Source organism: Perissodus microlepis, chromosome 15 (assembly GCF_051167445.1).
Source record: "Perissodus microlepis isolate ML-2025 ecotype Zambia chromosome 15, ASM5116744v1, whole genome shotgun sequence".
NCBI lineage: Eukaryota > Metazoa > Chordata > Actinopteri > Cichliformes > Cichlidae > Perissodus > Perissodus microlepis.
In genome coordinates, this window is record NC_140475.1 from 8,289,198 (window position 1) to 8,304,870 (window position 15,673).

The following is a 15,673-nucleotide window of genomic DNA, read 5'->3' on the forward strand; positions in this document are numbered from 1 at the left end:
TGCTTATCACATCTCACATTTCGCCTCTTAATCATCTCCAGTTAGCCTCCGGTAGCATTATGTCTGTGTCCCGTGGGACAATTAATAGACACACTCGCACAAAAACTGATTAGGGTGAAATGAAGTGTGAGAAGGTGCTGCTGAGGTTTGTTCATTTTAACACAAATACACAGACAGATGCCATCCAGACTGTGATATTACAAATGACTGGATAAAACACAGACCGGCAGATTTTGTAATTTTTTTTGCTTTTCTTTCCATTTTTCCCCTTTTCGAATCCAATTTTTCTGTCATGACCACAACTGATGGCTTTTCATGTTTATATTACAAGAGTGCATGAGATTTGTTGATGTTAATTTAATGCCTTGCTTTATGCTGGTGTACGAGAGTTTGTGCAAGAGGGTGCGCGTCAGAGATTCTTCATATAAGTCAGATGTGCAATGTTTGTACAAGTTCCCTCGTTGTCCATCTGATTCACCCCTATAGGGATGTATCAGCAGCACAGCCAGGGAGGAGCCTCGATGTGGATACGGTGGGGATGACAGTTCCTCATGGGTTCTGGAGGGAGAGACTGGAAGGAAGCAGTCAGGGAGGATAGGGATATGTGTAATGTCTTTGCCCAGGAAGCCAGAAGTTTTCCTGCAACTGGGGCAGTCAACACATCCCTGGCTATCAGCAGCTCTGGATGGTTTATCCGGCGATATCGGCAGGTTATGTGGGTGTATCTCACTCAAGCCTGGAGTTTGTTCATGCAGACAAGAGCGGGCTGACACCCCCCCCCCTCCACCGAGTGCAGAGAAATACATATATATGAAAAAACACGCACAGCATTCATGAAGAAGTTTGGGCATGTTTTGCCTGATTGTGTGGCCTCTTCAGGGACTGCTCCTATCTCTCTTCCTGGGGTCTGATAGTACTCAGTCTCCCTTTGCACCACGAGCTCCAGCAATCGCCAGTGAATGCCACAAAAAGTGTGTCTGTGTGAATCAGTGGTCTGTGCAACTATGATCTAACCAGGCTGCCTAGACAGAAGAGATATGATGGTGAGATCATTTGCAAGAGTAAGAAAAAAAAGAGATGAAGTTTTCAGAATAAAGACCAATAAGATAAAAATGCATCTGCATCTGCAGCATCCGCAAGGAGGTATGTTGATAATAAATAAAACACACATACTCAGTGAAAAGATTTCCCCCCCTTTGTAACAACCCAGGAATTTGTTCACATTGTTTAAAAATGCTACAAAAACTTCTACAGATACACACCTGTCGCTTCCCCCTGAGTAATGAGGAGGAAGAAGATCAAAGCACAAAAAACCTGATCCAGCCAATAAGAGCGCACCACTGTTTATCATCCCTCTCCTTCATCACCCTTTGTGTTAACAACAGCCTGACTAATCAGGTGTGAATAATACCAGCGACGGCCCAGCTTTGCACTTAATTAGGTGTGTGTAATGATATTTCTGACATTACATCTCTTTTTATTCAGAGATCAGTGGGAGATTAGTCTGGCACGGCTCTATACAAAGAGTTTGTTTTGAATAAGCTGCACTTTTGGAACACACGAACGCCAATCATCACAAAATTCTTCCATTTATTCTCAAATATCATTGCTTTGTTTTAAACTTTGCAGTACCAGACACATTTCATATAGATAAATAATAAAAGATTAGTTCCATGCCTTTAAGTATTGGTATTATTGGACCAGTTGTGAATTGTTTTGGGGGGTTTTGCCTCACACAAATCTAGTAGAATTTCTTCTTTACTAATTAAAGAAAAATAAACGTACTCTTAATTTGCTCTTATGAAGAACACAGGGAACATGAAATCATGAGGACATATATAATTAGTTGTAGAGTGTAGAATGAGAAGATACACAAAAGGAACATCATAAAAACACAAAGTGTGTAATTATACAAAACACCAACAGCAACATATAAGCATATCTAAAAGCAAACAAACAAAAAAACCCACAGAAATACCAAAAGAGTGTCAAAGTGCTAATTAAAATCCAAGTATGTGTCTGCACATTGCTCTGTTCTACTAGTCTAAAAACACTGGAACTGAGCACTGGAGGCTGGCATAAGACTGTTTGTTGTCACACTCAAGCACTCCTGAGACTTGCATTTGGTATTTGTTTGTTTAGACTTTCTTTCTGAACTCATACCTGCTCTGTATGAGCTCAAATTCTTTCAGTTTCATGACCTTTATAGCTGGCAAACCTGCTTTTCTGTTACACTGTTTGGTAATGAACACCCAGAATCTACAGTCCATGGATGAATGAGTTTGTTTGTAAACTATCAATATGATATGATTGCTTTTTTGATGATTTGCCTTATATCTTCAGTCATCTAAAAAAAAAATCCCATTAATTATAATTATTAGTGTGGCTTATGAGGTAACGTACCACAACATCCTTTATATATAAAGGACATATATACAGTTATGTCTAAAAAAAGTTATGATAGTCCTGTGATAAACGAAACACTAAATAATAATAATAAATAAATAATCTGAAGTGTATTTTTCTTTATAATTTACCAGTCTCTCACATTGTTGTGGAAGAATTTTTGCCTTCTTTAGAACTTGCTTCAGTTTCTCAAGGCTTGTTGGCATTAATTTATGGAACATTAACAAATGCCTGAATGCTCCAGACCAGATTGATTTTAAAACATTACTCACACATGCTGATCAGATATTGGCTCTTTTCCACAGCTTGTCTTTTATCCTGTTTTACTTGCATCACTCCAACCAGCTGCTCGAGGGTTCTTCCCTTTTAAAGGGAGTTTTTCCTTCCCACTGTCACCAAGTTTTTGCTCACAGCAGGTCATTTGATTGTTGGGGTTTTCTCTGCACTATTGTAACGTATTTACCTCACAATATAAAGCTCTGAGATGACTGGTGTTGTGATTTGGCGCTCTATAAATCAAATCAAATCAAATCAAATCAAATGAATCATTAATTTGATTAGCAGCAGCTGGCTGTTACGTGCCCTCTTTATTCCTATGGAAGCAGTCAAGGTGTACTTAGTCCTGTGAAAACTTTCTTTTTCCAACTGTACTTATCAGCTTTACTTGTGTTATCCATATTCAAGCTGCGCTATAGAATTAAGGCTGAGTACTACTTTGTGGGAAAAAAGGGTATTGGTTTTTGATCTAGTTTGGCTGCATCTTGACTTTATTTGTTTTGGCTAAACTGAACTCACCAGACCTGAAACAGCAGCAGTGAGTGGAGTCAGGCGTGAGCACAGACAGAGATGGAGGACAAATCTTGGTAAAAGAGATGAAGAAGTAGGAAGGGGAACAAATGGCTTCTGTGGTGCATTGGGGTCTGCAATCTCTGCCCTGTTAGAAGATCAAACCACATAGCCTTTCACCCTAACTGCACACACACTCATCTAAACTGTACCACTGTGTGAGACAGAAAACCGAACAGGACTTTTCTCCTTCTCTGTGTTTATAAACTGTAACCTCAATCACAGTGACAGAGACCAGACGTCTGAAGCCCAGCATGGTCCCATTCTGTAATATACTGCCCAGTGCACAGTCAGAGTGTGCATACATACACACACAGACAGACTGGGGTGCAAGTCATAGTCATAGGTTTCAGCAGAGGTTAGAAAAGTGTAAGCTGTAGTAGAAAACATGCAAACACACTCGAACTGCAGCTGCATCATGTCTCACTTATTTCCGGCACACTGCTCTCGGCACCCAGGCCAGCTGAAGTTAAAGATGCAACATTTTTATTAACTATGTGTAGATGTTTCCAGGGTAGAGAAATCACTGCGTTTCCCATTTCACTTACAGCCTGTGAAACAGTCCCTATGCAAAATTGTGATTTTCTTTGAAATCTGCAGCTTCTTACTCACATCTGTTTGTGCTTCTACTAAAAGGTTTTTTTTGTTATCGACCTCAGTCTGTCCAACTCTAACACGACTTGTTCTTTTATCCTTAACCTGCTGCACGCAACGCACCTTTCAAGACAGGAACACGATATTGTCCAAAATCACCAGATTGAATTAAATTTTGCTTTAAATCCACAAGTTTGTTTCATGTACTTTTGTTTTTTAAACTCACCTATTTCAGCTATCTCAAGGCTGAAAGATTTTATTATTTTATATATAATATGTTAACAAATGCTGCTGTACTCACACTGGATATGTCCATCATCATCAGTTACAAAATTCAGGTGCTATCCTTAGCCTTTAAGCATCCAGCGGGTCTCACGTGACCTCTGTCTAGGGATAGGACTACAGTTAGAGTTAGGGCTGGGTTTCATTTTAACCACATACTCAACTTTTCAGAAACCAGAAGATCTTTCCTTTTAAGTAAAGTCTCATATAATAATTTTTGCAGGTAAACGAATTTCCATTTGCATTTTCAGTGAGTTAAAATTTCTATTACAGTGAGACTCTAATCTTACCCCTAACAGCAAACAGGTAGCCAGTAACCTGATGGATGTTAAAAGGTAATTTAGAACCGCTTTTTTCAGATAACTGCAATTATACAACTAACACTAAATGATTTAAACTATTTAAATGTTGGATATAGCATGTATGACTGTGCAAATGCCTTCTATATAGGCACAACATTATGTTCACATCAGGCCTGATTATTTCCAGACCTGTTGAATTAAGAAATCAGGTAAATAGAACCTGTCTGACAAAACAAAGGTAAAAGATCTCAAAAAGCAACACGTCATGACACGATCTTAAGAAATTCAAAAACATCTGAGAAACAAAGTCATTTACAATGATCAGTCTGAAAAGGGGTCAAAGCCATTTCTAAGGCTTTTTGACCCCAGTGAACCACACTGAAAGCCATTATCTACAATTCGAGAAAACCAGAAAACCAAACACTTTCTAGAGTAACTAGTCCAAGAATGCACTGATGACTTTACAAGATGACACAACAGAACCCAGTACAAGATCTAAAGAACTGCGGAACTCACCCGACTCAGTTAAGGTCAGAGTTCATAATTCAACAATAAGAAAGAGACTGGGCAAAAATGGCATCCATGGGAGAATTTCAAGGTGAAGACCACTGCTGACCAAAAAGAACTCAAAGACTTACATTTGCCCAAAAACCCCCCCCCCCCCCCCCCCCCCCCCCCCCCAAAAAAAAAAAAACAGAAAACAACAAAAACATCTTGATGATCTCCAAGACTATTTGGAAAAATATTCTGTGGATTGACAAGAAAAAAGTTGAACTTTTTGGAAGGTTTGAGTCCAGTCACATCTCCATAAAAGTAACACAGGATTTCATAACAGGAACATCATACCAACAGTACTACCACACTACCATGGTGGTGGTAGTGTGATGATCTGGGGCTGCTTTGCAGCTGCAGGACCTGGATGACTTGCTGTAATTGATGGAACCATGAATTCTACTCTGTAAGAAAATGCTGTCTGACCATCAGTCTATGCACACTTGGGTTATGCAGCAGAACGATGGTTTAAAATGCCAGCAAATCATGTCTGAATAGTTAAAATAAGACAAAATTTGGAATGGCCTAGTCAATGCCGGACTTAAATCTTATTGAGATGCTTTGTTATGACTTTACAGCAATTCATGCTCAAAAACCCTCTGAATTAAAACAACTCTCAAAGAAGAGTGTGTCAAAATGTCCCTCAAAAAAAAAGAGGGACAAAAGGACCCCACAGAGGTCCTTTTGTCCCTCTGTGGGGGGATACTCCCACTAGGTTTATATCTGGGACTCTCCACCATTTGACCTTAGAACTGAAGAAGCTTCTCGGATGAGAGGTGAAACGTCTTCAAGTAACTTAAAGAAGTCCAGACGCTTTTCTTTGCAAGCTCCTTTGACTACGATGACCTGGATGACTGAGAACCTTCACAGACAATTTCCTATATCCAATATTAAAATTTGTTTGATGATCTGAAACATTTAAGTGTGACAAATATGCAAAAAAAAAAAAAACAACCCACAGAAATCTGGATGGGGACAAATACTTTTTCACTGCACTTTAACACAGATAAAGTGGACAATGATTTATTTTTAACTTCACTGATTCCACAAACCATTTACCACAGATGCACACACTTGTACAGATAAGTGTACTTGCATACCAGAGACCATTACAGTCCAGCTCCCTCACACTATAAGGACAAGACTTCCAGGTCATTAACCTACACTGTGACAGAATATCAGTCTTATTCTAGAAAATCGCTGTTTTCCTTCCCCCGGATGTTCCTGTCACTGAATATCAAAGGATTGCAGTCTTGTCTTGTTGAAATATAATATGATATTTCCACTCCCATAAGCATGTTCATAATTCTCTCTTATTGCTCAGTTTGTCCACAACATCCTTTTGCCCTGCTTTCTCCTCTCCCTGCTGTATCTTTGCACTCTCTGCAACCTCTCATTTAATTATTTTTCTTTGATTTTCTTTTTTAGGAACGCTTGAACTGAGGTGCATATGCATGTGTGTGGTGTGTGTGTGTGTGTGTCTGTGTTTGGTGGGAGTATAGCTGTGATAAGGGACAGGGAACTGGTGTGCTAAGACTTAGATGGATGATGTTTTTCTCGCCCTAAGCCTCACTCCAGAGTTATAGTTTCTCCCCTTACAGCTATATCAACCAGCTAGTTTCTTTTTTTTTTTCATTCAGCCCCTTTGAGTCACAAAAACATGAGCATGGACTGTAAACACAACAGTGTTTTTGCTTTATTCCACGATTCCTTTCGATTTCATTTGTCAGTTGTTTTGCACCAACATACCGTGCCTTAAGGTTTTTCGCCTTTTTAAGGAAACACACACAAGGTTTGAAACCTGAGTAAAGAAATCAAAAGAGAAACATGTTTTAGTGAAACTAAAGCCACACTTATTCATCTTTGCTCTGTAAAAAAACTGAAATGAGGTGAAAAAAATAATCTCTATTGTCATTGCTCACTGATCACTTCATGTCACTGCATAGACGCTAATCAAGCAATAATGACATCAGACTCTTTTTCAGTAAACGATAAATTTTTCTGATGCTGTGAAATACTGATAATGTCAGGTTAATGCTATAGCTTGCAGTGCATTTTCCTCTAAACCATCTGTCTTGACTTTGTGCCAGACAAAATGACACTGAAATAAAACCTATTTCATCATGTTTGATTAACACTTGCAGCAGTGTTAGATAAACTGCTGCCTCAAGGGGGGGAAGCACAATGTCATGGTGCCCGAACATATCTTTACATGCACACCGTGAATAAAACTTGTGCTTTCCAGAGGCAACTTCTATGACAAAAAGTGTAGACATCATAGTATATGAACATGATGGCTTGTGTAGTCTCTCAATGAGGGTTCAGTTACACCTCTACATTTGTATGGGTGGGGTAGCACAGTGGACTCTGAAACAGCTTCTTCTTCACTCACCTCCATGTGTTTATAAACCACTTTGAATTCAGTCATTAGCTATTATTAATCTCTGGCTCTCTTCCACAGTGTGTCTCTTCCTGTGTTTCTCCCCTCACCCCCATCTGGTGACAGCAGATGGCTGCACCTTCCTGTTAAAAAGGAGTTTTTCCTTCCCACTGCCACCAAGTGCTCAGCATATTGTGCAGTTATACTTTGCCCTGTAAAAACAAAGACAGGAATATCATGGATTTTCATTTCCACCTACATATTCTGTTAATTAAAAGTTTTGGACAAATTGCATATAATGAAATGAACACATGGAACATTTTAAAATTTAGTTTAAGTTTCACCTCATTAGTATCTGTTTGGACAACAGTATCTATCTATCTGATCCAATTCATGTTACAAGTCAAAACACTCATTGTCTTGGTCATTGTATTTTCTTCTGTTTCTCTTTTATGATTTTCAAATGACATTTTTAGCATTTGCTGTTTTTTTTAACACACTGTTGTCTTAAACATGTAACAGAGGTGTTCTTGTGCATGAGGAGAGAGAGAGACAGATGATAATGACACACAGGATCAGATGTCCCCCTCGGTGGCCCTCGGAACAACATCTGGAACCCGTCCCTGCCTGGTGACATCACACAACCAGCCTAACCTTTGGCCCCAAACCAGCTAATTAGCAGCATGTCCCTCCATAAGTGCCAGGGTCCCCACTCTTTCCATCTTTCTCACTGCCCCCTCTCCACCTGTTGCCTCATGTCACTGTGAGTATGAGTGAGGCTCCGAGAGGGCAAAATGCTCACTGAAAGGCTCTCCTAAACACTTACAGGACCTTTATTTGTTATTATTATTAAGAAGAACGGAATGCCCACTCACCACATAGGGTTTCTCTGCCTTATAGGCCACATGTGAATTTAAGTAAGAGTACAAATTATATTTATGACAGTGTTACATCAGGGCCTGTGTTTTATCGACACACAGGACAGAGAAAAAAAGGTTTTCGTGAGCTATTTTTGTTCGACTCCCTTTCCCTCTCTCTCGCACTCTCTGTTTCTCTCTGGTGGATCCATGTATCTCAGAGGTGATCATCAATCTAACAGACTCTATTATTACTTTTCAACTAAGTGCTTTGATTTCCAGCCCACCCAGAAGATTAAACCCCCTTCTTCCTCTCTTCCCTCTCCCTCCTTTCCCCCCACTTATCTTTTTTTTCTCTTTGCTCTACTTTCTTACTCATTTCCTTACATCTGTCCTGTATTTCTTCCCAAAGAGCTTTGTTCTTCCTCTATCCTTTTTAAGGCTTTTCCACTTGAAGAAGTGCAGCCCAGCCAAAATGGAAGGATTTCACTGTGTGTTTTTTTATTGATAAATTAGATAATACCCGTTTGGATGCACTGTGACACCGGAAGCTATGGGGCTAAAGGTCAGCTCTCAGGAGACACACCTCTTTTCCTCGCACACTTCAGCTGTGTAGCCAACGGATCTGCTCACACAAACACGAACCCACAAACACAATCCCGCATCCCAGGAGGAAAGACCTGAAGCTTCATGCAAACTCGTCATATTTCAGCGTAATGATGAACAGTTTAAACAAAAAAAGCAAGCGAACAGGAAGCATGGGATTATCAGTAATGTGCCCCACCAGAGCTCCAGAGACCTCTGTTGTTTGGACTTGGGCCTGAGTGGGCCAGTGCATGGAGCATCAGTGTGGAATGATGTGGAAGGCCAAACAGGGGATTGTGGGTGCCAGGTATCTATTACATCAGAGGGGACTGAGGCGCCAGTTTGCCATTTGAGACGTGACACCACTCCAAAAACCCCACACCCACTGTCCTTGCACTTTATTCTGTTAACTGGCAAGATGTGCTGAAAGTTATGTGGACACTGTGAGCGGAACTGGCTAAACTGTGATCCTTTTGGAGCTGGATTGCAATTATTTTGCACAAATCTAATTTCCTAATTCATTATTCAATGAAATAAAAAATAAAAAGACTACCTTTTCTTGTAATTAAGAGACAACATATCACTACACAGATTACATTTGTATTTTGCTAATGGTTAGTTCATTTCCAGTTTCTAAGAATGCACGTCTTTATTCATGTTGCAACTAATGCATTAAAAAATATTTTTTATTAATCACTTTATTGTGAACCCTACTTCAGGCTGCATAGTTTAAGGAGTGCAGTCGTGTGCTGTGATCACTGTAACTACATAATTTGGAGGTCTCAAGCAAGACAAAGGTTAACTTAAAATACAGTAGATGTACAGAACTGATTGGTGGGCCATGCATGTAGTTGCCAATGTAATTTTTCAGTAATTATGACAAAAAGTTCAAGAAAGAAAGAAAGAAATTCTATGTATAAATGCACCTGTCTCTCTTTTTTTTATGAGGAAATCACATGTTCCGGTTGAACAGTGATTAAAATAAAACACATGTCCTACATCTTGGGCTCATCCAGGGTCCCTTGGGATCCTCGAAACCTTTGGGGAGCCAGCAAGAAAGATCAGTACCGCTGTCTCCTCCCAGCATGTGGCAACGCCCTCTCTGGTCACAAAGATAAAAAAGTCTGTTCCTTTCTGCACAGTTAGTTGTTCATGAACATCCAGCGCACATCCTGTTCAATCGTGTCCAGCCGAAGAATTCTGCTCCCATGTTTTGAGCCCGCTTCAGTGGGAATACGGTACTAATATGTCCACCGGGTCTCTCAGCGATGTCGACGACGAGCTCCTGGACGGCATCCTGAAGTTTGGTTCCTCCGGTAAAGATTCCAACGAGAGCACGGAGGAGAGCTCAAACTGCGAGGGCTCATGCGCAAACGAGGAACGGAGAGAAACGCCCGGCAAAAAACGGAAGACAACGTCCAGGAAAACGGCGCCCAAGGGTGTGGCACAACAGGAGGGCAAGCAGGTGCAGAGGAACGCGGCCAACGCCCGGGAAAGAGCCAGGATGAGAGTCCTGTCCAAAGCCTTCTCCCGGCTTAAGACCTCCTTACCCTGGGTACCACCGGATACCAAGCTCTCCAAACTGGACACACTGCGCCTGGCGTCTAGCTACATAGCGCACCTCCGACAGATACTGGCCAACGACAAATACGAAAATGGATATATCCACCCTGTTAACCTGGTGAGAATGGGCTTAAGGGGCTTGTACTTTTTTGCTCCCCAAATTTCCACACTTCCAATTTGGAGTTTTAATATAATAATGTAGTGAAATACCTGAATCACTTTTAATCAAAATCCAATGTTGTTTCGTTATTTTAACGTGGCCTGCAAAGGCCAAATTATAGGCCTCAATTACTCAGTAAAGTGACAAAGGAGGGCGATCGCTCAACTAGGCAGGTGCACGAGGGAGGTAAAAAACAAACAAGCAAACAGCCAGCCTCGTGCAAGCGTAATAAATACCCGACAGTTTACAATCACTGTAGGCTGCAGACCAAGAAGTGCAATTGGAAATAATTTCATCGTTAGGCCGTCAGTGCCGGCAGTGATTCGTTGGGGAGACAAGTGAAATTAATGTTGCAATGATGTAATTTTTTAAAAATAACTTTTCGGAGCAAATTGAGAAAAAAAACGGATTGCAATTCAAAATTATTTATCAAACGCTAGAACTGAACTTAATTAAATATGAATATTGGAGCCAGAAAACGTTAAATGTTCCACGTTATAGCTTTATATTGTGGCCTTTGTGACTAAAATGTTTGTTTTAATGACACCCGAGAGCACTAAGTGAGAGTGTTTGCTCCAAATGAATGATGTTTTTATTATGTTTATCTAGTGGTTTAAGGTGATTCCACGCATACTGGCTTTGAATTTAGGTTTGATTTAGTTCAAACTCTTTGACAGTGCACGCTCTAACTGGTTGCGTTTTCCTCCGCAGACGTGGCCTTTCATGGTTGCAGGTAAACCGGAGAACGATTTGAAGGAGATGCTGAACTCAACGAGGTTGTGCGGAACTACGGCGTCTTGATGCAGCTCAGTGGCAGCAGCTCTTTGCCTTTTTAAAGGAACAATGAAAAAAAATCCTATAGTGACTGAAATGCAAGTCTCATCTCTGCAGACTTTGAGTGGGAATAACGGGAGGGCATCCCACTCTCCTTCGTTCCCGTAAAGAAAAAAAATCGTTTATTTAAATGCATTGTGATCTTTTATCTTTGCTGGTTCAAAGATAAACTTTGTACTTTAAATTGCTTTTTTTCGTTTTCGTTTTCTTTTTTCTTTTTCTTTCTTTCTTTTCTTTTCTTTTTTCTTTCTTTTTTTCAACAAACAGTAATAATCTGCAGATGCGTTTTTACTGATGCAGGCCTGTGTTTTGCGATTGTCTTATGATGGATGGATGATTTGATGGATGGCTGGATAAGGCACATGAAACCTGCTCAAATTGTTGTACAGATTACATGAAGTATATGAAATATATTTGTACCACTTTTACACTCTGTGTAATCAGTCCTTATTATTTTTTTTCTTGTGTGGGCCAATAGTTTGACCTGGCAACCCGCCTTATCGCTCCATTCCTACAGAATAGCAGACCCTGCCCACCAACAAAGCGTAGGTACAGAGAGCCCGAGTCTCCCTCTGTTGTGTCTGAAAGATAACAGTGGACAAAGCTGTCGTTACATAAACAAACGTTTGCCTTGGTAGATTATGTGGGCGTTATAAAGGAGTTACTCTTCTTGTGGCGTAAACAGGCCAAATAGGCCAAATCACGTTTATCTCGTTGCTAACTTTGCTGATAGGGTAAATGCAAGAAAGGTAAATAAACCGGGTGCCAGTTTGAGAAGTATCATTGTTGTCACTGACTTTTACTTTTTTAAAATTATTTTAACCTAACTGTCAGGGCTGTTTAATAACAGTTTATTATCTTATTTATGAAGCTACACCGCTAAAATATGAGCAGCCATCGTCGTTTTTCGTTAGCTTAATTGCATTTTGCCTCATCAACTCACGCGCATGCGGTGATTGGATTGACTAATTAGCATTCGGCCAATCAGAAGGGAGTCGCTGGAGGTCAGCGGACGCTGGGGTGTTTTTTTTTTTTTTTTTTTTTAGACGTAGAAAACCTGCTTTAATCCCGCCCAGACCAGTTGTTTTAATTTGCTCGGGTTATGACCGCTGTGTTTACATCACGTCGACAGTTATTTATGCGCTCTGACACAAGGCCTCTCCCCCTTTGTCTCTCTCACTTTTCTCACTGCGGTTTATTGGGAATGAAAAAAAAGAGAGCGCAAAAAAGGGAGAAAGCACTAGTTTTCACTTACTCCTTAAAAACAACTAACTAAACACCTAGGCTATAACCTATATGACCTCTGGAGGTCAAGTACTCTTTCAAGTCAGAAAAAATAACACGTAGTTTTCATACTTTTAGAAATGTAGAGAATTTTTAGGCAATTTTTTTTTTCATTTATATATATATATATATATATATATATATATATATATATATATATATATATATATATATATATCAGCCTGTTTTCCAAGTTGTTTGGCTATAGCTAGTATAATTATTGGCCGATTTTCCATCCATATCTTTTGATCTATTTATGATATATTAGCTACATTGCTGTAGATTCAGCCATTCAATAGAAGAAGATGTTTTGTTTTCTTTTACTTATTTATTTATGTCTCCAGAGCGCTGTGGGAATCAGCCAGTGAGCTCATAATGTCTCATCAGAGCCTTTCAGTGAAATGCTCTGAACTCTTCTGTTTTTAAATGGACATTTCCATTTAAAAACTCTCAGTTTGAGTCAGTTTGAGAGTTTTCATTTAGGATATTGTGAGTTGTTTTAAGACAAAACAAAGATCTGAGAAGGATCTGAATACTACATCAAGGAGCAAAAGAGCAAGGCAAAAAAACATGAAGTCAATCCAGTCAGTCATTTTTTTGTATTTTGCTCATCTTTTTTATGAGTGAATTTGGAAAATAATAATTTTATAAAATATTGCCAACTGAAGCTTCCATTAACCCCTGGGTGTATTCTCAGTTTCCTTGATTTTTGCACTATCGTCTTTAATGATTAGGACTTCCCATTTCAAACTAGCAGCAGGGATGTAGGTGAGTTTAATCACACACAGTTGTTACTTAAATAGAAGAAAAGGAAGAAGAAAAATAAGAATAGCAACAAGTATCCTTTAACAGGAACAATAAGATTAAGTGCAGCAGTAATAAAAGAGTCCCACCGACATCTCTTAAAGGACCCTCACCTAATACATCAGCAGGAGTACGGCGGGGGCCTCGCCACCACCCCAAAGGGACCACCAAGGAGAAAATAAACTTGGCTGCCTCTCTCCTGGCTCCAGCTGCAGGGAAAGAGCAGGAGAGGAGGAGAGATAGAGGAGGGAGAGAGGGAGGGAACTGTATGAGAGAAGGGCTGGGATTCCCATACTTACTAATTGTTTTGTTGGATGGCTGCCCAAAATTGTGGTGTGGAAAAGGTCCACACACTGAGGGGAGGAAACGAAAAAATCACATTTTGTTCCATCTGATTCCATCATGTTTCACTTCTGCATGACCCTTGTTTTTCTTTGAAAACTTGATCTCGGCTTAGCTGTACGTCACTACTGTACGACAGCATAAGCTGATGTTGTATTTTACTTCCTAGAACCTCTTTAAGGACTGATGCACTGACCAGCCCATCTACAAACCACATACTCTCGCAGAAAACAACAGCATTTAACCCAATGACTCACATAACTTTGTTCTTTCTATTCTTACTGTCCAGGCCTATCCACAATGCCGTCTCTGGATACTGCATTTGCCATGCATGAAGTATCTACAGACTGCCATCTCCTGGACAAAATTTAAGTGAGGCCAAAATCTGCAAGCTCGTTTGTTATAGTGACTTTTAAATTCACTTCAAAACATTGTACTTTTCTACAATGACATTTACTTGTTGGATAATCCACAGTTAAAATATCTGCACATATGCATAGATATGATAAATACTCAGATTATTAAGGAAACTATCAGGTTTAGAACATAGTAAACATGTGATACAAATTTTATAAATTGAAGAAAATATTTCAGGAAAACTATGATTTAAAATAAGTATGTATCTTAGTTTTGAATTAATTTTATATTTTATTGGATTTTTAAAAATTGCATTTGATTGACATGATATATTAAAAATGTAATGTTTACCACAGATTAGATGATCCTTGATGCTGAACCAAATATGACACATCCCAAACCTTTATTATTATTATTATTATTATTATTACTTTTTATTATTACTTTTATTATTATTATTATTATTATTATTATTATTATTCTGCCTGACCAGATGAGGTCATGCAGGAGTCACCATTGCACACAAGAGAGGGCTGATATGATGTAATCCCATCCCCACCTTGAACACATCTGTGACTCCTGCCGCACACGCTTCCCCTTCAGCTCACCTAATACGTCTCTCAGCATGTTGCTTATGAATCAGGGAGTTAGGGTCTCTCTTATAAATTTCCATAAAAGGTGGATTGTGGGGTTTGTGATTTGCTTATTTCTTACTGATTGTCTATTTCTGATAACTATTCTGTCATAAGATAAGATAAGATTTAAATTGAACTATTCTACTACTATTACTACTATTACTATGTAAGTAAGTATCTTTAAGTATAGATACATGCATACACACATGTATACACTAAACATATATATATCTATATATATATCTGTCTATATATACTGTATATACATATACATGCACATGCACATGTCCATACATATATATGGTGCATTATGCATGAAGTGGTGACCGTGGAAGTCCACTGGATGTCCACAGTGTCCAAGTGACTCATGACATCATTGTTGAGGAGTTATAGAGTCTACCTGCTGTCGGGATGAACAATCTGCAAGAGTGCTCCTTCCTGAAGCGAGGGTGTCTCAGTCTCTGACTGCTTAGCGCACTCACAGACTCATGCAGAGGGTGATGTGGGTTGCTCATGATGCCTGCAGCATCTTTTTTATACCAGTAGATGGCAGCAGAGGAGTCTTCTTAACAAAAAGTAAGATTGAGAAAGGCACTGAGGGCACAATTAGAGGACAGCATTTACAAAAAACTATAAAGATGGTAACGTAGAGCAGTAACTAAATGGAGCACAGTAAGCCAGACGAGCTAAAGCTAAGGTAGTTATTGAGCTTTATTTATGAGGACCCTCTCATTGGGATCTAAACACATACCTCAGAAGTTAAAATATAGGTCTGCTTTACCTATATAAAAAGCAGACCTATATAGGTCTGCTAATGTCCTGTAGGTGCCACTACATTTCCATATAACAGGCAGTAGTGACTGTGCTAGCTGTCTGTAGTAACTGCAGCA

The 15,673-nt window shown here is 39.5% G+C and overlaps 1 protein-coding gene across 1 annotated transcript; it reads left to right on the forward strand.

Annotated features, from left to right (window-relative positions):
• The first annotated feature begins 9,963 nt into the window (after positions 1-9,963).
• tcf21 (transcription factor 21) lies at positions 9,964-11,482 on the forward strand. Its single transcript, XM_084953832.1, has 2 exons — positions 9,964-10,485; positions 11,239-11,482. Exons 1-2 carry the CDS (start codon positions 10,051-10,053, stop codon positions 11,326-11,328), a joined length of 525 nt encoding a protein of 174 aa, XP_084809958.1. The 5' UTR covers positions 9,964-10,050; the 3' UTR covers positions 11,329-11,482.
• The last annotated feature ends 4,191 nt before the right edge of the window (positions 11,483-15,673 follow it).

Excerpts from the sequence above, each read along its gene's own strand:
- tcf21 (XM_084953832.1), top strand. The coding sequence starts at position 10,051 with ATGTCCACCGGGTCTCTCAGCGATGTCGACGACGAGCTCCTGGACGGC. Across the intron at positions 10,486-11,238 it reads ATATCCACCCTGTTAACCTG|ACGTGGCCTTTCATGGTTGC; the intron begins GTGAGAATGGGC and ends TTTCCTCCGCAG.